General features: G+C 48.0%; 1 protein-coding gene across 1 annotated transcript in view; it reads left to right on the forward strand.

The window, feature by feature from the left end:
• Window positions 1-6: 6 nt before the first annotated feature.
• Window positions 7-20,478, forward strand: part of Jag1 (jagged 1) — a 37,108-nt gene continuing 16,636 nt past the window's right edge. Inside the window, exons 1-5 of the mRNA XM_013010956.1 lie at window positions 7-95; window positions 553-858; window positions 9,468-9,519; window positions 14,713-14,967; window positions 16,624-16,684. Of these exons, the coding sequence (XP_012866410.1) occupies window positions 15-95; window positions 553-858; window positions 9,468-9,519; window positions 14,713-14,967; window positions 16,624-16,684 (755 nt within the window). The 5' untranslated portion in view covers window positions 7-14. The remainder of the gene's footprint in view (window positions 96-552; window positions 859-9,467; window positions 9,520-14,712; window positions 14,968-16,623; window positions 16,685-20,478) is intronic.

Below are 20,478 nucleotides of genomic sequence, written 5' to 3' on the forward strand. Positions count from 1 at the left end.
CGCGCGGCGCAGCGATGCGGTCCCCACGGACGCGCGGCCGGCCCGGGCGCCCCCTGAGCCTCCTGCTCGCCCTCCTCTGTGCCCTGCGAGCCAAGGTAGGATCCTGCAGGGTCCGGGCCTCCCTCCCGCCCCCTCCCCACCCCGGCGGCCCTCTCCCTTTCCCTCGGCGGCGCCCTGCACGCGGGCGGTTGGGCGCCAAGCAGCGGGCTCCGGAGCCCTGGGGCGCCCGGCCTGTGCGCCCGACGGGCTGCACCTGGGCTGGAGAGCAACCGGTTCCCACTTGGGGATTTCTGGAGGCTGCGTTCTTGGTTTATTTTCGAGGCCAGTCGTCGGTCCCCCCCCCCCGCTCGTATTTATGCGTTTTTATGCTCTCCGACTCACGTCGAGTCCTCGAACCGAGAGTTTCAAAACTGAATTTTTACTCGGTGCCGAAAGCCTCGTGAGGACGGGGAGGGAGGCGGAAGGGGGAGGGAAGTCTTCACTTTTCACCCTCGGAGCCAACTTTCTCCCGCGCTGCGCTGACCTCCCCCCCCCCCTTCCTCGGCCCGGCAGGTGTGCGGGGCGTCGGGGCAATTCGAATTGGAGATCCTGTCCATGCAGAACGTGAACGGAGAACTGCAGAACGGAAACTGCTGCGGTGGCTCCCGGAACCCTGGGGACCGCAAATGCACCCGCGACGAGTGTGACACGTACTTCAAAGTGTGCCTCAAGGAGTATCAGTCCCGCGTCACGGCCGGGGGCCCCTGCAGCTTCGGCTCGGGGTCCACGCCTGTCATCGGGGGCAACACCTTCAACCTCAAGGCCAGCCGCGGCCACGACCGCAATCGCATCGTGCTGCCCTTCAGTTTTGCCTGGCCGGTAAGTGACCCGACTCCGCGAGGGAGGCCCGGGCAGGAGCGTGTGGCTCGCACCCCTACCTTCTCCCCCCCCCCACTTGCTCTCCCCCTTGTTTGGAGGATTTAAAGTGCCTTGCCACTCGGTTCCAACTTGGGGGCGTTCTTATGGAGGTGGGCAGATCAAACTCTAGTTGGGAGTAAGACCGGGCCGGGCGGGTCCCATCCTCACTGCTGTTTGTTTAATGCGTAAAAGTGTGTGTGTGTGTGTGTGTGTGTGTGTGTGTGTGTGTTGGGGGGGGTTCCCAGAGAGGCTGGTGAGGGATGGCTCCTAAGGAGGCGGGTTTAAACTTGCAACTTGGAAACACCCGTAATCATGATCCCCCTCCCCCCACCTAAGAGGTCATTGTAGGTGATCTCTTGGCTTAATTAATTAAACCTGGTGCGCGGCGGTGGCGGGCGATTCCGCGCAGTTCTGGCCTGCAAAAGCCGTCCAAGTTGGCACCCTCTCCTTTCCCGTGGACGGCCAGCCCAGCGGGCGGGTGCGTCCTTCCTGGAGGGTGTGGGGGAGCCGGCTTCCCGGAGGCTCCCCGGGAGATTTTTGGTCTACCCAAGGGCGCTCTCCCGGTTGGGCCCAAAGATCAGGGGCGGCCGCCTGCGACCAGACGCGGGGGTGGGGTAGCGATGGGGGGGGGGATTGTCTACACGCCGAGGCTAAAGACCCGGGCACCCCTGCCCCCTGCCGGCCCCTGCCGGCCTCTGCGCCCGCCTCCGCCCCCGCGCCCTGCAGCCCTTGTGGCCTCACTTCCAGCGGTTCCCGAGCCCGAGCTCTTGAACAGCTGTGTTTGCAAACTTCCCCGGGAAGGGCGGGCGCACACACTCCCCGTCCGGCGGGCACCCGCCCCCTCCACCTCCCGTAAACCTCTTCAGGGGCTATGCCAAGGTTTGGAAGAGACAGGCCCGCTGGAGATAGTGCTTTTGGGTGCAAGTGCAGGGACCCTTCTCCCCTCCTCCAAGGCCTCTTGGAGCAGCTCGAGGTCTGGGCCCAGCTGGCAGACGCGGTAGCTAGCAGGGCCCTTGCAACATTCCAAAATGGGTGGAAGGAAGATGGGTGCGATTGCAGAAAGAGGAGGAAAGGGAAATGTTGGGGGTGTGCCCGCTGCCCAGGAGGTGTGACTCACTGCCAGGATTGGGACTTGGCTCAGCCTGTACTCTCTGGGGTGAGTGGGGGGAGCTCCCGAGCCTGAGGTTTGCTTTCCACCACGTGCTCCGGTGGGGTGCGCTCTGCTGCCTCCTATCCGCCGGCCCAGGCTGTGATTCCCAGCTGCAGAAGGGGAGGGGGAGTGTGTCTGGCGAGGTCTGGGTGTGAGGTGTGGGGTCTGTGGTTGGTTTCAGGAGTTGGTATTGTAAAGCGTCCTCTGCTTTAAGACAGTTAGACAAAGACATGCTATTAAATGGTCTTCTTTTAAAAACTGTATGTGAAGTTCTCCCGAAAACTTCTTGAGAGGCTGTTTCTGTTGCGCTAATTCACTTTTACAGTGTTTGTCCCGTTTGTTAATCCCCTATTAGGGAGAACACGAAGCTAAAGAGGCCGGCCACCTTTAAATCTGGCTGGGCCCAAGCTGATGGGCCAATACTGGCTGCCCTTGAACTGTGTTTGGAGTTGAGGAAGGGGCCCGCAGGTGGTTCCACCCTCCCAAGGATCAGTCTGAGCCCCTTGCTTTTCACAAGACCATAAAAGGAATCTTATTAGTGATGTGGAAAAGCAGCAGGCCTGGCCAAGGTTTATTTAGGAGAGTAGGGTCAGAGGATGGTTTGTGTGAAAACAGAGGCCTCCTCCAAAGGCTGGCTGTGGAAAACTGACCTAGAAGGTGTGTCAGTCTGCTTTTGACATTTGGCAGAGTCCTCCCTGGAGAAGTAGCGGAAATGGTGTGAGAGGGCAGGGGAGGAGATGGATTCGCTAGGGCTCTTCTGTGCCTTCAGGCCCCCTGGGTCATAAGCTATGAAATAGACTCCCAGCGTTTCTAGCATGGGGTGGGGAGTGGGGGGGGGGATGTGAGGGCAACATTGAGAATGTGGTTCTTTTGAAGTTGGGCCAAATGTGTGTATCACTCATAAACAAGTCTCCACCCTGCTGCCCCCAAAAGGCCTCCTGTGAAACATAAGCTTTATTTCCCAAGAGAAATTGGAGTTTAGGTGTATTGTTTGAGTTTATTTTCCTGAATGTGGTTAGAGAAACACTACAGTCTGTAACTTTGATGAATGACCCCAGGGTGAATGTAAACTTCAGTGAAGGCCCTCAGCTGAGCAAGTGTTGAAGTTCAGTGGCACAGGATCATTTACCTGGGCTATTAACCTAACTATCTTAAAAGACTGGTTTCTGGGACTAGAGGTATGGCTGGGTGGCAGAGTGTTTGTCTCACATGCACAATGCCCTAGCAAAAAAAGGGAAATGGATTTCCTTGGATTGGTAATGCTGAGTGCGGTATAAAACTGAAGGGGTAAGAAGAGGATATATGGTTTTCAGAACAAAACTGGAGCTTTCCCTTGGTCTTCCAGCTATGAATTGTGTCCTAAAGTTGTTGACATGCCAAGAACAGTGGTTGAGGAGCAAGGATAGGTCAGTTGGAGAATGTGGTGGAATTCATATCTTTTATTTGGCATGATGACCCCAATCAAGCAAGAGAAGAGGAGGAAATGATTTGAAATACAATCCACATTCCACTGTGCATGTGGGAAGCTCTGTAGAGGTAGGCTTGCCTGCCATATATCATGTGGAATTACATTCCACTTAGTGTCCACCGCTCTAGCCCTGGTCTTGTAGCTTTTCACCAGTGGCTTATAATTGCTCTACCATCTCTGACACAAGGGGACCTGACTTGAAGCAACGACTAGCCTGATTTATGTTCCTCAAATGGGAGCCCGAGTTAGAAATCATTATAAGGAGTAATTGGGCTTAACAAGAGGATTTGGGAATAACCAAATGGTTGACTTTCACCTCCCACAGTTTAGTGCCTTCTTATTAAAAATGTTTGTGTAATTACCACTCCTTTTTGGAAATCTTAAGCACCCACTGGGATACCTTTGGTAGCCCCAAATGAAATGAATCTGGAGACACTTTGGGGGAAACATTTGAAGGATCTGGCTTCATATTTAACCACCACTGACTCCATTCAAAAGCTTGCTTAGGTCGACTTAATTATTTCTGGAAAATCCAATGAAATGTTGATTCCTACATACCAGAGGGATGCCAGCCAGGGCCCCTTTCCCACTTAATGGTCCTAACTGGCCAGTTGGCAGGGGGTTGAATAATTGGCCACCACGGCGTTAATCACAGAATGTGATTGACCAGTCTTTGCCTTTGCCTCATCTTTCCTATAATAGGACACAAGGAAGGTAGAGGGATGTGCTTCACTTCTGAGCGGGCTCTTTTGTGCAGTTTGTGTTTGTGCCTACTTAGTTAGCATGTATGCCAGCAGTGCACATGTGTTCCTGCTCTGTCCAAGCGTATTTTCAGTGTGTGGATAAAATCTCTTTTGCTGTAAGTAATCTACCTTAAACTAAAGGGATGGAATGACCTGTCTGTTGGAAAAGCCACTTTTCCTTTCCTAGGGCAAAGTGGAGCTGTGCTGCTTTTGAAAGAGCAGTTCTTAAGGGGCTGCTGCTCATGTGGAATTCCAGGTACTTGGTTTCTAATATTTTTTCTTCTCTTGCAGGTGTTACCTTCTCTGTGTTTTCTTCCTCCTTGTTGTCTTGTTTCTTAGCAACTTATTCAAACTTGCAGTACTTGCATGAGTTTGCAACCCACCACCAGCTCCACACCCATAATTCTGCAGGGACTAAAAACATTTGTAGAAAACGGTGAAGCATTTGCCTAGAGACTATTGGATTTGAGTGGGTAGAGGAGGAGAGGCTGCATCAACTTATTAAGCCTGGAACTTCCCAGAACACCAGCAAATCTGAAGGCTGTCCAGAATCTTTACATCAAGTGGTTGTATCTTTAGGGACTTCCTTGGTTAGAAGGCATGTGGGAAGTTGAGAATGGAGAGATTTGTTCATGAAATAATAAGGTCAATAAAAAGGCTTCATGTTCCCGATCTAAAAAGAGGAATGCAAGCAGAGGCCTTGGCAGCCAACGGTGCCATTGTAGAAGGGCCAAAATTTATCCTAATGTCAGGTTTTTAAGATTAGCTACGACATAAGAATGCATAATCTCTGGACATAGTTAGCTTCCTAATCCGTGAAGGCAAGAATTCCTGAGAACTTTCCTTTCCTAAACTTTTGTAGGCCTTCCCGATTGCCCTGTCCCAAAAGCTAGTCTCCAGCCTTCATGAAGGAAGGGTCACTTGGCTCCAGCTTTTAAATATACTTAAAAAAATATCAGAACACAGTAACTATTTCTTCCAAATGTTGGAAGCTAATGTCAGAAGGTGTGAAAAGTGGAATTCCTAGATGGATAGTAGAAATGGATGGAGAGATCCTGGGTTCAGAAATGTGTCATCTTTGCTGAGTGACCACGTTGTGGCTTCTAGCTAGTTTCTGAATACTGTGTGGACCACTGGAAGCCCATAGTTAGTATTTTTTTTTTTTAATAGTGTCAGTGACATCTCTCATTTGGTGCAGTGCATGTACAAGGCAAGGAAGAAATTGCCCGGAGTGGTTCCTAGTAGTTAGGAGGGGTCAGTGAATAGGCAAGCATTGAGAGTCCTCTACCAGCACAACACAGTTTTTAATGCACTTTTGGTAAATAAGTAGAAAGGCTTCTTGTTCGGGCTTGCTCTGTGTGAACCCAGACCGTTGTGCTTGGCTGGCTTCTCAGTATTCTCTCTATTAACCTCGCCACCCTTTTGTAACTGGTGCATTTAATTATCAGTGGGATGCCTTTCAAACAGGTAAGGGTAATGATGGGAAAGGGGTAGGGGCCTCTCACTGAGAGTCTCAAATCTGGATATGAGCTCTGGGGCCACTTGGTGAGCCTTTGAGGTGGGCTTTGATGAGAAAATCACCCTTTGTAACCAGATCGGACTCTATTGACATGTCAAGCTTTGCAGACTCATTGCTTTCAGAGACTGGAGCCCCAGCTTGCATGCAATAGGGTAGTTGTCTTCGGCTCCCTCACGTTGCCAAAACCATATGAGATGCGAATTGTGTGTGCTAGCGTGTGTAAGTGTGCCCACACACGGACTTCCTGAAAACCTTTTTTTGTTTAATATGTTTTGTGACTGGAATATTTTATACTCAGGCCACCCAGACATGGGGAAGGACAATAGAGTTGGCCGAATTGACTGAAATGAGGATTACAGAGAAGAATGGGGCCTCTCCAAAAATACTGCTAATACAGGACAAGCGACAGGAAGCAACAGTTGAGTCAGCAGAGCACAGGGCCCCTGACAGACCTGGGGCAGACCGGCTGTGACAATGGCCATGTTGGCACGCGGGGCATTCCCAGGATATGTGTGTGCCTCTGGCGGGCCTGCCTGTCGCAGCGGCCTGGGGTTTTGGACGCCGCACGCGTGCCGTTTGGATGGCGGTTTGTTTGTGTCCGTCAGCTTGGCAGGAGGGAAGGCAGCCGCTTCTCAGGGCTTGGTTTGGCTGCTACTGTTGCCAGGAAAAGGAAGCTCCCAGCTGCCAACACAATTACCTTTGTTTCTTACATCCCCCCTTCTTAATGTGGCAATTAAGTGCTTACTGCTCTGCCCAGTGCCAAGGTAACCACCATGGAGTGGGGCAGGATGCAGAACACAATATCTTACAAGAGCAATCTGAGCATGGAAGGCAGGAGGAGGTGCTGGTGACCAGGTCTTGTGGGGTAGGCCCTAGTAGCCCTTAGAGGCCCTTGGCATGCCTTGAGGACTTCGATGCCAAGACTTTTCCTTTAGGTAACATTGCATGGAAATCTTCCCCAAAGCAATTGTGAAAGCTGACCAGTCCTTTTCAATGCTGCATGAGAATGGGAACCAGCTGCTCTGTTGCCAGATGTCCTTGGGCTTGGACCTGGGCAGGGGCAGAAATGACTCACACTGCAAATCCCGACCAACTGAGGAGGATCTATTAACTACCCACCCATCCCTTCTGCATTGCCCAGGACTATTGTTCTGGGTAGAACTGAGAAAAAGATGAAATCCAGTGACTCTTTCTAAAGGTCTTAGTTTCATCGTATTTGCTTTTCCTTTTCTTGTCTGTTGACATGAGTTTAAGATTGAACATACTTGCCCTTCTAAGCCCTCCTAAGGTGGGGGGTGGGAGGTGGGAGTGGGGGGTGTGGCTTTTAGATTCTGCTTTGGGATCTGGTTTGAAGCAGCCAGTTGGGTGTGACTCCATCTTAGGGGATTGCTGATGTAGCTTGGCACCTGCTTTGATGGCATGGGGTGCACCTGGTCTGGAATCTCAAGAGTCTGGATGTATAGTCAGGGATGTACAGAGGTCAGGCGTGGGCCTGGGAAAAATTAAAGTTCCCTAGCAATTAACAATCATTGCTAAATTATCTTGATTGTTGATCTATAGTGTGGGGATGGAGTGGGAGGTCAGAATGCCTCTTAATAGGAGCCTTGAAGGGAATCCTTTTCTCTGAAGACTGGGTACCCATGCCCCGGGAGACCTGGAACCCTCATCTCTGAAACAAGGGAGAAGCATAGTCCAGCCTTCCTTGCTGATACTGCAAACTTCCTCCTCCTCCCCTCACACTTCTGAGAAGGAGAAGGAAGGCACTGGTGGGAAATCGTGACACTAAACCCCTAGAACTGTGGGTACCATTCTGACTTCTCCTCAGGCTGAGGTGGTGTTGTGTCGAGGAGGAGCCTGACAGACTGCTTGGTCTTCCAAGTTCTTGTGCAAGAACTAAGGATGCCTTCCACTTTGAGTATTAAGCAGAGTTCATATAGCCATGGCAGCTCAGTCCTGGGGCACCTTCGCTTGCAGAAGTGTTTGTGGGTATTATGTGTTTAGTGCTTGTGCAAGTCTGTCAAAACTCTCGGTATCAATGCATTTAATCAGAGGATTAATTACAGCAATATTGTTGAAGTGGAGGATGTGGGCCTCAACTTGACCAGCAAATGAAGGGCTTAATTATACAGAATCAGCCACACATCTGGCCTCGTTTCGTTTTGGCCCCCCCCTCCTATCAGTAGAGAAATATAATTTCTTGTTGCTCTTTAGGACGAGTCCTGTAATTTGTAGGAAGTCCTAGGAAACTTAAAGAGGCTGTAAATAAGGTGTAACTTTCACTAATAAAACATTAACGACAACAACAATGCATTTGGACTTGTGACCACTAAAAGGAGAGGGCTGGGTATGTGCCCCGGCTTGCCCGGTTTTGCTTGCTTTTTGTGAGCATTTTCCCACAGTTATCAGTGAACGAAATGGAATCCTGCTCTGCTTTGAGTATGAAACATATTTCGGCTGAATTCCAAGTCCGGGCCTATCACAAGATATTTTTCTAGTGAGAGACAACCTGCTGTGTCACTGAGAGCAATGAGCTTGCCTTGATTTATGAATGAAAGTTTTTTTCACTTTTTTTTTGGTCTTTACCTTATTGCTTCCTTCTCTTCACTGGCAGCAGTGGGCTGCTAGGATCACAATGTTAGGTTAATCAGTCCATGTTATGATTTCCAGGGCTTGAGTTTATGACAGTGGCCGTGCTGGGCTGTAGATATGTATTCATGTTTTTTTTTCCTCTCTACCTGTTGTGGGTGCATTTCATTGAAACCCTGGCGTCTGGGACACTCCCAGACACATTGCACGTTGCAAACCAATATCAGTAAAAGCAGGCAATGGCTAATAGATTAGGAGGGGAAGCTGGTGTGGAATTCTGAGATGATCCTGGGAAATTGAAAAAAGTGACTCAGTATAATAGCTGGCTTCTGTCCAGAATCCAGAGAATTTCTTTATTGGTCTCTGATTTTTCCGGGAATGTTAGATCCTATTGACAGATAAGTTCATCAATAAATACAACCCATGGGTGTGCGGTGATCTTGGTATTTTCTTACCCAGTATGTCCCCACCCCCACCCCCAACCCCACCACCAAGTTAGGACGCCTTCTTTGTCTCAGAGCCTCTTTGCACCTACCCCCTCCTGCTTCCTAGAGTTACCTGATACTTGTGGGAGCTGGGATGGTCTCACACAGACAGGGCTTTCAAAAAGGTTCTGAAAAGGAAAAGGGGGCCTCCCTGGGGACCGTCCTACCAGGGCCCAAAGTGTAACCTTAGCAATACCCCCTTGGTACAAATACCTGGGTAGGTTAGAATAAATTCTTTGTGTGGGTTTTTTTTTTCCTTCTCATGCGCTGGCATTGGGGTCTGGAAAGTTTTGGAAAACTGTAGCGGCGTGTTCCCATTATAGGGTGGTAGCATCTCCTTTTCAGAGCTTTGGACTGCCTGCAAGCAGGTGACCCTAGTGGACCCCTGCCAGGTGAAAGGAGTCATTTGTTAGCCTGGGGAGAATACTGAAGAGGAGAGGGGGGATGATCTGATTTAGACACCCAACACCTCCATGTGTTGGCCAATAAGATTTTCATTTAGGTTTTATAGTTTGGTTTGATGGGGTAGGGTGGAGCATGCAGGGAAGCCAAGAGAATCCCACATTAGACAGCTGACCTCTCCTTCTGAATCACTAACGTTTGCTTATCTGTCTTGCAGAGGTCCTACACTTTGCTTGTGGAGGCGTGGGATTCCAGTAATGACACTGTTCGTAAGTATCATGTCAGTAGACTCTACTGTAAATGTGTGTTGGAAGTGGGTGTCTGGCAGGCTTGTGAGAGCTGGACCTGTTTCAGTGCTTAGGAAAACTTCTACCTCCCCCCCCCCACCATCTATCCCACCCCCACAGGGAGTGAACCTGTCTGTAGAAGTTGCTCCTGAACTTCCCCCAGAACTTTTAGCTTGGAATATTAAGTAGCCAGAACAGACTCCCAGTTAAACTCAGTCCCTGAATAAGGGACCTAGATTATCTCTGGATAGAGATCTTAATGGTTTTACAACTTTAAAACCATGTAGACTGCAAAAGGATCAAAGTAGTGACTTTTTAAAAGTCCATTTAAACTTTAAGTGAGCATTTAATCTCTCATCAGAAAGATAAAGCTATAAAGGTGGCACTGGGCTCTAAAGAGGGACCTTGAATTTCACTTGGTGGGCAGGTGAGCTTCAAGCCGGTCTGAGTTTCCCACACTGCACACCACAAACCTTCCATTGAAGCTGAATTTCAGAGCCCCACAGCCATGACCTGCCTTGTCCCCTTTCTGAAAGATGGCTCTGTTTTCAAGACAGGTTGCTTTTCAGGCCTCTGAAGGGGGTGGGTCTGGGTGGGAGAGGCCATACAGGTGCACTTGGGAATGGCGGTGGTCTACCATATGCAGTAGTCTTCTTTGATCACAACATGTTTTCCCTCCCCCCCTCCACTTTTTTTGCCAGCTGAGTCTGGGTTGTTGTCATTGGAATAGTTGATTCACACAGAACTCTCTTGGTCTATGTATGAGCAAGAGTGGATCTCACTTCTCATCTCTCCCCTCCCTCACCCTCCTCCTTGGAATGTCTCATGATTTTGCGTCTCCATCTCATCCTTTCAAGAGTTTTCATTTCTAATAGATTTTTTTTTCTTTTTACTGACTGGGGGGGCGGTGGTGGGAGGGAGAAGGAGTAAGTGCCCCGCCCCCCTCAGGCTCATTGATGTCTGGATATATACTTGGTAGGCAGCTTTTAGCATGGCTGGGTCATAGAGCCCTGGCTTGTGCCACAAGCTCCTCATTTTGGGGCATTCTCTTGCTTTGGCAAATTCCTGCAGGGAACATGTGGAAGTCTGGAGCCTAAGCGTAACTCAAAGGGAGCTTTTGTCCCACTGTGGGAAGTGTTTTATGTGGGGTGTAGCATGAGATTTTGTGCCAGTCTTGGAGTGCCTGATCCAGTCAGGGCCATGGATACCTGTTTATTTTGCTCTGCTATAAGCACTGAGGACTCTGTGAACATTATGTCACTGTGACCTGTTGACAATGCTAACCAAACATCGGGGAGATGGGAACAGAGGAGAAATGGGCTCTTCCAATAATCAGGTGCATGCATGCTATTCTTGCTGTTGCATCAGCTGACAGAGTATTCTTGAGGCTGATTCTGGCTGAACCCAGGGGCTTTAGGGATGTGTGAGAGAATCTGTGGCCCCAGCACTGGAGAACTTCTTCTGAGTCTCTTCTCCCTGAAACTCGGGGAGCTGCACTCCTGGGGATCTCACAGCCCATCTGCAGCTGCCCGTGGTGGTCTGCCTTTCTGAGCAGTAGCCCTATTGGGGAGCTTGCAGGTCACCTAAAGATCTGATTGAAGAACAAAAAGAAACTCCTGAGTGATGAGCTTGTAGCTTTATCTCTTGCTGGAGGTGGGATAGGGTAGGGGGGATGGGATGGGATAGGATGGGAACAATGCTTTCAGACCCATTGGGAGAGGCGCAGAGTCACTGGCCACCATTGCAGGTGACTGAAACTCACTTTCTGAACCCGGGGTTTGGTGGGAAGAGTTGATCCACTGTACTATCCAACTTCTTGGTGATACGTCCAAAGTATGTCAAATTCAGCATAGTCACCAAACAAGCACAAGATCATCCCTAGGGATGACTAGTCTCCCTTCTGAGGCCCTTCCTGGAGGATGAGTACCTAGTGCCACAGTCCATATTAGCATCGACATCTGTGCCACCTCCATGCTCTGAAAACTTTGCCTCTTCATTGGAGGCTAGCAGCCTCTCATTATATCCCTGGACCACATCTCTGTGCATGCCAGAACTCCTGCGGCAGCCATCAGCTGGTCCTTTCATACTGGCATGTGGTCCACCTCTAATGCTTTATTCATTCTTCTGCCTTCCTGGTCTTTTAGAAGCATAACATTTGACAAGTCACCTTTAGTGATAAAAGCCAGTCACTTTAGCTCTTGAGTCAGATATTTATGTGGCTTGTAAGGCTTTGCAGATAGCCCAGCCTTCTCTCCTGATAGCTTGGTCCTACATACCATGCAGTCACCCATCATATCTGTATCAGTCATTTCCCACCTATTCCCATCTTCAAGTGCATTACCCTTCTCCTGCCTCAGGACTTTTGCATGTACTGTTTGTGCTGCCTGGGAAGTTTGACATCTTGTTTTCTTTAGCCTCTGGTCCTCTAAATAGAAGGCATTGTTGAGGCCCAAGGAGTTAGCTTCCTCTTGGTATACAAGTAAGTTATAAACATTCTGGCTTGGGGTATACATTTAACGCAGATCCTTGAATTTTGGAGCAGAATTTCATCCTACAGCAGCTCTGTAATCAACCCTTATGAACAGAAAATGGCCCAAACAAAGCTCAGGTGCTTCAGGGTCCAGTTTGTTTGTTTTTTTCTTTCCCTACCAGGACAAATGTTTTTGGTTTACAGTAATGCTTGATGGATGCATAAATGTATACAGATATACTTATACAAGGTTTTCCTTCTAGCTTAGCTTTGTCAGATTGGGGTGGTCCCTCCTCCTCATGTAAGACCATCCCAGGGTCCCATGATACATCTCTAGGCAGATGATGATTGCTGGCTTCACCCCAGGTGTGCCCCTTGGTACCTCTACATCCCAAGCTAAGGGGGAGCATGAATTGGGTGGCAGTGTAGAAGAAGCAAGCAACCATCTCATTCTGTATAAGACAGATGCCAGAGAGCAAGTCAGAGATGTCAGAGGCTGAGGCAGGTGCAGATCTGAGAGGTTGTGTGCAGCCCAGTGAGCTTTATGGAGCAAGATTCTGAAGCCATCACACCTGCAGAGCATTTCCTGGCAGTAGGTAGACATCACACTGAATTACTGGGTTTCTTGGATCACTTTGCCCCTTAGGATCGCTTCGGGTGCTGGTCTGAATTGTTTGTTGTCGATACCAGCCTGGGGAGAAGCTGGGTGCCTTTGAGCCATGGCTAATGTGTTTAAATGATTCTTTTATTAAGATTTCCTGACCATGTGATAGTCCACTCTACTTCCTAACTGAACTGGCAGAGCAAACATGCAGTTAATCGAGGGACATATTTGTCATTCTTTGGTCTGTGTTTATTTGCCAGAACCAAACCAAACCAACCCTAAAAGCAAAGTGTTACCTCCAAGTGGTTCATGTATACTGGGATGTAAGTCTGCAGGTATGTGGGCTTCTTTAAGGCCTGTCCTGTCCACAAGACAGTTGGAGAGCCCCAGAGTGTAAATGCTGGCCACTGAGTTGAAAGTGGAGTATGTGGATGAAACCACCCAGGAGTTTTCTTCTTTGGTCACCTACAGGCTTGCATAGCTTTGTCAAGGAGCACAGGCCCAAGGCCTACACAAACAGTTGTGTGGGTGTGTAAGAATCACAGAGACATTGCAAGTAGGTTCTAAGTTGTGTTTCTAAGGGGGGCCTTCAATTTGACAAGGTGATGAAGAGTTAGCACTGGCAGGTTTAAGAAAACAAACACAACATTAGGCTGGGTTGCTGACTTAGTGCCTTATGGCCTATTCCCATCCCTCCCCCGAACCTCTGGCACCTAGCCATTTGGAGCTATTTTTGTACCTGTCTCTTCTGGCATTCTAGATCACAAGTGACCTCAGGGCCAGGACCACCTCTTACTTTCCTGCAAGCTGCTTGAACTCTAGGCTCTATTCTCTTGAGTAAGCATTCTTTAAGTAGCTGGACTTGAAAGAACCAAGACCACCACCTCTTTCTCCCAATCTAAATTAGGGTTAGTGAGTCAGACTCTCATCTGCCTTCTGGATGGAGGAAAACGATGAAATTCATCAGGTTTGTGATGTTGTTTTTGAAACACCAGCCTAAAGGGTGACATGGTTAACAGGTCCATTATAAACAAAGGTAACCTAGTTTTGTTGGGTACCAGATCTTCCTTTGTCTTCAGTGAAGGGTTTTGAGATGGACCAGTGAGACAGAACTCTAAAACCAGAAAAGAAAAAAAAAAAGATTGCTCACTTTCATTGGAATACGAAAGTTTCTTCAGGAACAACATTCCACTGGGGGGAGGTGGGAACTTTCTGTAATATTGGTGTAGTCAACCATGTAATGGAAAAGTTGGCAAAGGAGAGAAATGGGTCACAAGAATAAACACCATCACTTTAACACCTGAAAGTGTGCTCACCATCACTTTAATTAAACACCAGTTAGAACAAGAGATGTCTTAATCAGGGAAAGATTTTTAAAAAATGGATATTTGGTGCTGGGAGGGACAGTTGACAGGGTTTTTGTTGGTGGATGGTTTGGGACTATCCATGGGCTGTAGATTGATTGTGTGGATATTCTGATTCAGCACCTCCATTTTTAGAGTACTTTTATTTTTTGAATAATAATTTTATTGTACGAAGGGGTTTCAAATTTAACATTGGTTCATGAGTAAAATGCATCTTGATGTCACCTTTCCATCGTTTCTCCCCATCTTTCACAACCCCCTCCATCCTCTCAGTTTTCCTAGTTTCATTTTCACATAAGGATATGATGGCTGCATTCATTTAATCCACTCCCCTTGACCTCATGGCCCCTTCCCAAAGAAATAAATGCAAAGAAATGGAAGGTCTCAGGATATTGAGGTTGGCAATGTATATGTGGATGGATTGATTTAATATGCTCACCTGTGGCTTTAACAGCCAAAGGTCAAAACCTGGATGTCCACACCTCAGGGACTACCTACGTGAATGCAAAGGTGTTTCCAGACAATAAACTATGCTACGAGCCCACTAAAGAGATTCAGTAGGTGGTCATGGTGGTGGTCTCTGGGAGAGGTGATCAACTTTCTGTTTAAATGTCTGAATTTTCATGTGCCCCAGTTTTCCTTTGGGAAAAAAAAAGCTATAGCCAAAATGATCAGGGCAGCGAGGGTCTGCTGTGAATGTTGACGCTATTCATCTTGTTTCTTTTTCTTTCCTGTAGAACCTGATAGCATTATTGAAAAGGCGTCTCACTCAGGCATGATAAACCCCAGTCGGCAGTGGCAGACACTGAAGCAGAACACGGGGGTGGCGCACTTTGAGTATCAGATCCGTGTGACCTGCGATGACTACTACTATGGCTTCGGCTGTAATAAGTTCTGTCGGCCCAGAGATGACTTCTTTGGACATTATGCCTGTGACCAGAATGGCAACAAAACTTGTATGGAGGGCTGGATGGGCCCCGAGTGTAACAAAGGTGTGTGTACATGGGTGTGCGTGTACTAGGTGAGGTGGCCGGTCCGGACTGCCTGTTGCTTTGGGTGTGAAGTTCTCTCTCCCTCCAGCAGTCAGGTTGCCAGTTGCTATCTCAAGCAGGGTGGGATTTGTTGTTGTTGTTGTTATCTATGCCTGGAGCGTGAAGACAGAGTATGTAGAGGAGGCTGTTGGTCCCCTCCGATCCCCTTTACCAGCTGGTGTCCCCATCCCCCAGCTGCCCGGAGTGTTGGCTGCTAACAGCTCACAGCTGCTCCTTCTCCAGGGAATTGTCCTTGGCCAAGCAGGAGCCACTTCATGTCCCATTCTTGCAGCTCACAGTTTATCGAGTGACTGACAGAAGGGGCACAAAGGCCAGCCCCCTTTGCCTTAATGCTGTGGCACAGGATTCACACTGCCGAGCTTCCCCTGGGATCGGGCTGGAGTCAGACTGCAGCTGAGACCATGTCCTTGCTCAGTTTGTTCTCCTCCCCCATCTGCCTCTTCACTTTCACCCTGTCCTTCGAACACCTTGGCTTCTGAGGAGCCAAATGCCAGCAGGGATGACCCATGGTAACCTGGACAATGCTGTTGGGGGTGGTGGTGTGGCACCCTCCAAATCTCAGGTGGCCCTGCTGCAGACTGACACCAGGCATCTTTTGCGGGGTGGGGGTTGTGATGTGGAGGGAAAGATTGAGCCCACTCAGGAGTGTAAGCCTTCAGTATTCTCCACTGCCTCCTGTCCCAGCCCCTTATCCTAGAGCTCAGTGATTATCTAATGTGCCTAGCAATTTGATAGGAATTCTAGTGAACCATATGTTATCCTCTCCTGAATAATGATGCCCTCTGCTTATCTTACATGATAATTAGCTAAATTCTTGTGTGAGAAACTTAAAAAAAATGAATTTTTGAACTCTGAATGGTGGGGCCTGGGGGGAATTTGAGGATTCTTGGGAAATACTGCTTTCTTCACTAACTGGTGACATTTTGAATGGGTGGCATTTCCAGAATCGCGAGGAAGTCAGGAATTGACCATGTCCCAGTCATTTTTTAAAAACCAGTAGCAGTTAAGCTCTAATGGTAGTATTTTTAAGTGTTCAGTTTCTTTTAAATGAAGGAAGTATAGGATTTCTTTGTGAGAATACAGAAGTACCACCAGATCTGGCTGCCGGATTAGCTGGCCAAATGAAGCTAGCCTGGTTGGCTCAGTTGGCCCCGTGGGATTGTTGAAACTAGGCATTTTGCTGGGGGCGGGGGTAAAGGAGGCTGGGGCTCAGCTGAAGATGCCCTGATAGGACAGTATGAATGGGATGAGGATGGGCGTGGCAGTGTGGGAATCGCCTGGGCAGGGGCTCAAGGTGCTGGATAGCTATTGTGGAGATTGCACGAAGGATTCCCTTCCCCCCATCATTTGTCTGCAGTATGTCCCCAAACAGCATCAAGTTTTGGGGCCCTGTTAGCATGGCCTTGAAGTTTAAAGCTGGATTTGTTATTGGGCCCCTCCCATCTTCCTCTCCTAACGATGGGCTTGATATGAGATCTCTTAAAATCATGGATTTTGTAGGCTTAATGGACTAGGCCATTCTCAGGACTGATGGCAGTGAGGGAGAGACCCAGGCAGCATGCTGACACACCCTTCTGTTTTGTTTTTCTTTTGCAGCTATTTGCCGACAAGGCTGTAGTCCCAAGCATGGGTCTTGCAAAGTCCCCGGTGACTGCAGGTAAATGAGTAAATCGGTCTTTTGTGTTTTCTTACCTTTTTTTTTTTTTTCCTGTAATGCAACAGAGGAACTTGGCTTTCTTGTGACTATACTGATACTTTTTCTTTGGACAACAAGAAAGCTGCAAAAAAAAATTATACCCATCCGAAGCTTATTAAATTATAACAGCTGTCTGGTGGAATGCAAACAGTGACTTTTCTCTTGAGCAACAAAAAAGGAACTGTTAGTATGGGCCTAGCCAGTGACTTCATGTATTAACTGTCCTGTAAATTGATAACACATTTTTGTAATCTTCCCTCAAAGTGCTAATGGACTAGATGGAGGGATGTGGCTTTGTTTCCTTCAGTCTCTTCCTCTTCCTCCTCCCCTGGCTTTGGCTTTTCCTCTCTCTGCCCTCCCCCACTTTCCCATCAGTAGGCAAAAGTCCAGCATTCTTTAGAATGGGATTAGTCCAATCTCCTGGCCCTTTGCAGGCTGGAGGCTGGGCCTGTGCTGAGAGGTTAATGGCTGCGCTGGAATCTGCTCAGTTGAGCCTGATGAATGTAGACTTTTGCTGGCCGCCTTTGAAGTCTTTTCTTTTATGGTCCAGGAACAATGCAGAAGCCAAAGGGAGACCTACCCTGACTGCTTCCTGATGGTTTTTGGAGGCTTCTTTAACTGTATATTATGCCACTTTGGGAAAGACTCATTTCAGGAAATGCTGTGGCATTTCCATAGTGACTCACACTTTACTCTCCCACCCTGTCAAATTAGCAGATTTCATGTGCCACCAAGTATGTCCTTTGAATACTGTCACCTTTGCCTCCAAAGCTCCTCAGTTCATGAACCAGTATAACATACCTCAAACAATTGTGGTCAACTGGAGCTCTTATTCAAACAAAGATCCCAATTCCATAGCGTTGGGACTAGGTTCCCTAATGATGGTACTGCTGCTGGTGGGAGCATCCTTTGAGAATCAGTGTATCCAGACTGTAGTATTCACACTGCCAATTCCTGGAACTAAACAGGGCAACTAAACTGGGTGCTGTATAGGTTCCTCGGCTCCTCCCCCATCCAGTCCCATCTGTTGATTTGGCCCAGGAACCTGCTTATGAAAGTTGACCATGTGATTTCACCTGTTAGTAAATCTGAGGGCTGTTGCTTTAAAGAGATTACCTGTAGGCTTTATCTTGCTGATCTCACCCACCTGCTTTGTGTGTTGTTCATGCAATGGAAGCACTTGAGGCTGAAGTGGGACTCAGGGCTGCTAGAAATAAGAACAGATTATCCTGAACTTGTTTCATCCCAATTGTGTGTGTGTATTTTTGTTTTGTGTTGGGTTTATTTTTTTAAATGTTTATTATAAAGGTGATGTGCAGAGGGGTTACCGTTTCATAATCTTCCTCATAATCTTCCTTATTTCTAAAAGTGGATTTTCTAGAAGACTTTGGGAATTCACCTACCAACCCCTGGGTGGCAGCTGACCAGAGTATGTAATGGTGTTACTGTACTGTCAAATGCAAAGCAGGAATCCACCTACTATAACTCTCCTTAATTAAGAGTGTGCTGGAGAAAGTCTATGAGGGACTCAGAGCCTGTTGCCTGCTCCGATGAGTATCAGCCTGGCTGTTGGTGATTTGTGCTACTGTCATCAGAATAAACACACTGCTGCTCAGGGGAGGGCCCTCAGAGCCAGAACAACAGGCTTTGTTTCCAGAATTGAGCCCTTTCTCTTTCGAAGTCTCACCTCCTACTCCCTGCCCAGACACGCACTGGTGCTCTTATTTACTTAAATTGCCACTTTCCCACACAGCATTTGCATAGTCTTCCAGCCCAGTTCCTTCTCCTTGCTTTAAAAAAGAAAATCAAAACAGAACCTTCCAGCTAAGGAAGTTCAGGTTGGGTCCTGCTCCAGAAATAGTTGAATGGCAAGTACCTGTAAGTTGTCTTTTGGATTATGTATTACACAGGGTGGTGTTGTTGGTTTGTTTTTTTTTTTTTTCCCCTCTTGCACGCGAGAAAACTTCCCCTGGTTTTGTTCTCAAGTAAGACTCAGGTTGCTTCTTTCTGGGTGCACATGCTCACTTTATTGCAAAGCCTGCGAGTGATACCGAAGTTAATTATGAATCATCCTATGAGGAAAGCCACTTCAATTTCTCATGAGAATCTTAATCATATACTATTAAACTGGGATAACTTGGGGGATGCCTCTTTTAGGGTCAGTATTTTTATTTGTTTTCTTTTGAAGTCATCCATGGCCTCTTGTGGTTGCTTTTTTTATGTGTGGGGATTGAACTCTCATTAATTAAGAGGTTAGGTCATGTCCTCAGCTGTCTTTCCCTGCTTTGATTAGGCAAATTGAAGAGATGTAGTCATCCTTAATTTGGAAGGGTAAAGGAAGAGACAGCAAGACCATGGCTGAGCCCTATCAGTCCTCATAGTATCTATCTCCTGGGCTAAAAATATCAACCTGACAGAGTGGCTCTCTGTTCCCCATGCCTCCCATGAGTGTCTGGTTGTTATTGTTTTTTAAAGTATTCCTATCAGATGACTTACTGGGTTCTTAAATATTGTCACTTGTTATTTAGACTGAGGGTCTATTTTCTATAAACCAGAATCCTGTCTGCTTAATTTTAAGCCAAATGTTCTAGTGGTTCTCTGTGTTTGGGTGTGGACAGCTTGTTTTTGAGAAGTTAGGAAGTGGTTAGTCAGTATTCTCAGGGGTTAAGTTGATTTGCAGCCGTGGGTGATTAGCTATTTGGTAGATCCCTATAATTTTCCCATGACAAGGATTTGCTTGCTTTGCCTCTAGCTCTCTGGAACCAAAAGCCTTTCTTTCTGGGGGGTTGGAGGGGGGTTGTTTTCCAGAGTTACAGCTGAGCAGCTTACAGGGTGGCTAGCTCTATGACTTTTCCCAGGCCCCACTCTGCAATGATTTTACGTGACCCACATTTGCTCTACTTTTCGTTCTACCATCAGGCTGGTGCTCCCTGCCTTCTCCCATCCCTTTTTGTTAAAAGCTTGGTTTTGAGAAGGCGTTTAAAGTTTCAGAGAGCTTGAAACCTGAGGGGAGAGTGGTTTGAGACCCTGCCCTCTCTCCCACCCCAGGTGAAGGTTTATGTTTGTGTTTTTGTTTGGTGATCAAAGACACCATCTGGTTTCAAAAGAGTCTGATGAACAAGGTGCTTATAAAGGAAACTCAACTCCCCTAAAACTAGATAAACTAAGCTGACCTCTCTTTCCTCCCTCTCTCCTCTCTCCCCTCTCCCCTCTCCTCCCCTCTCCTCCCCTCTCCTCTCCTCTCCTCTCCCTTCCTCTCTTCCCTCTCTATTCTCTCCTCTCCTCATTTTCTCCTCTTTCCTCTCCCTCCCTTCTCTCCCTCTCTTCCCTCTCTCTCTCCCTCTCTCCCCTTCTCTCCTTTCTCCATCCCTCTATTCCCCTCCTTCCTCTCTCCCTCTCCCTCCTCTCCCCTGCCCCTTCTCCCTCCTCTCCCCTTCCTCTCTCCCTTTCTCTTCCTCCTTTCTCCTCTATTCCCCTCTTCCTCCCTCCTCTCTCTCCCCTTCTCTTTTTTCTCCTCTCTCCTCTCTCTTCTCTCCTCTCCCCTGTCTCCCCCCTCTCTCTCCCTTTTCTCTCCCCTCTTTCCGCAAAGTGAGAAATGACTAAATTAGCATGGACAGCCATGGTAATGGGTCATAAATTATCTGTGGACTTGGTGTCAAGTGTTGCTGCTTTTACTCAAGGAGTTTTAGTCTTTGCTGAAAGAGGGGTGCCTGCCCTCTTCATGTTTTGTTGTTGTTGTTGTTTCATTGTTGTGG

Source organism: Dipodomys ordii, unplaced genomic scaffold (genome assembly GCF_000151885.1).
Source record: "Dipodomys ordii isolate 6190 unplaced genomic scaffold, Dord_2.0 Scaffold13, whole genome shotgun sequence".
Lineage (NCBI taxonomy): Eukaryota > Metazoa > Chordata > Mammalia > Rodentia > Heteromyidae > Dipodomys > Dipodomys ordii.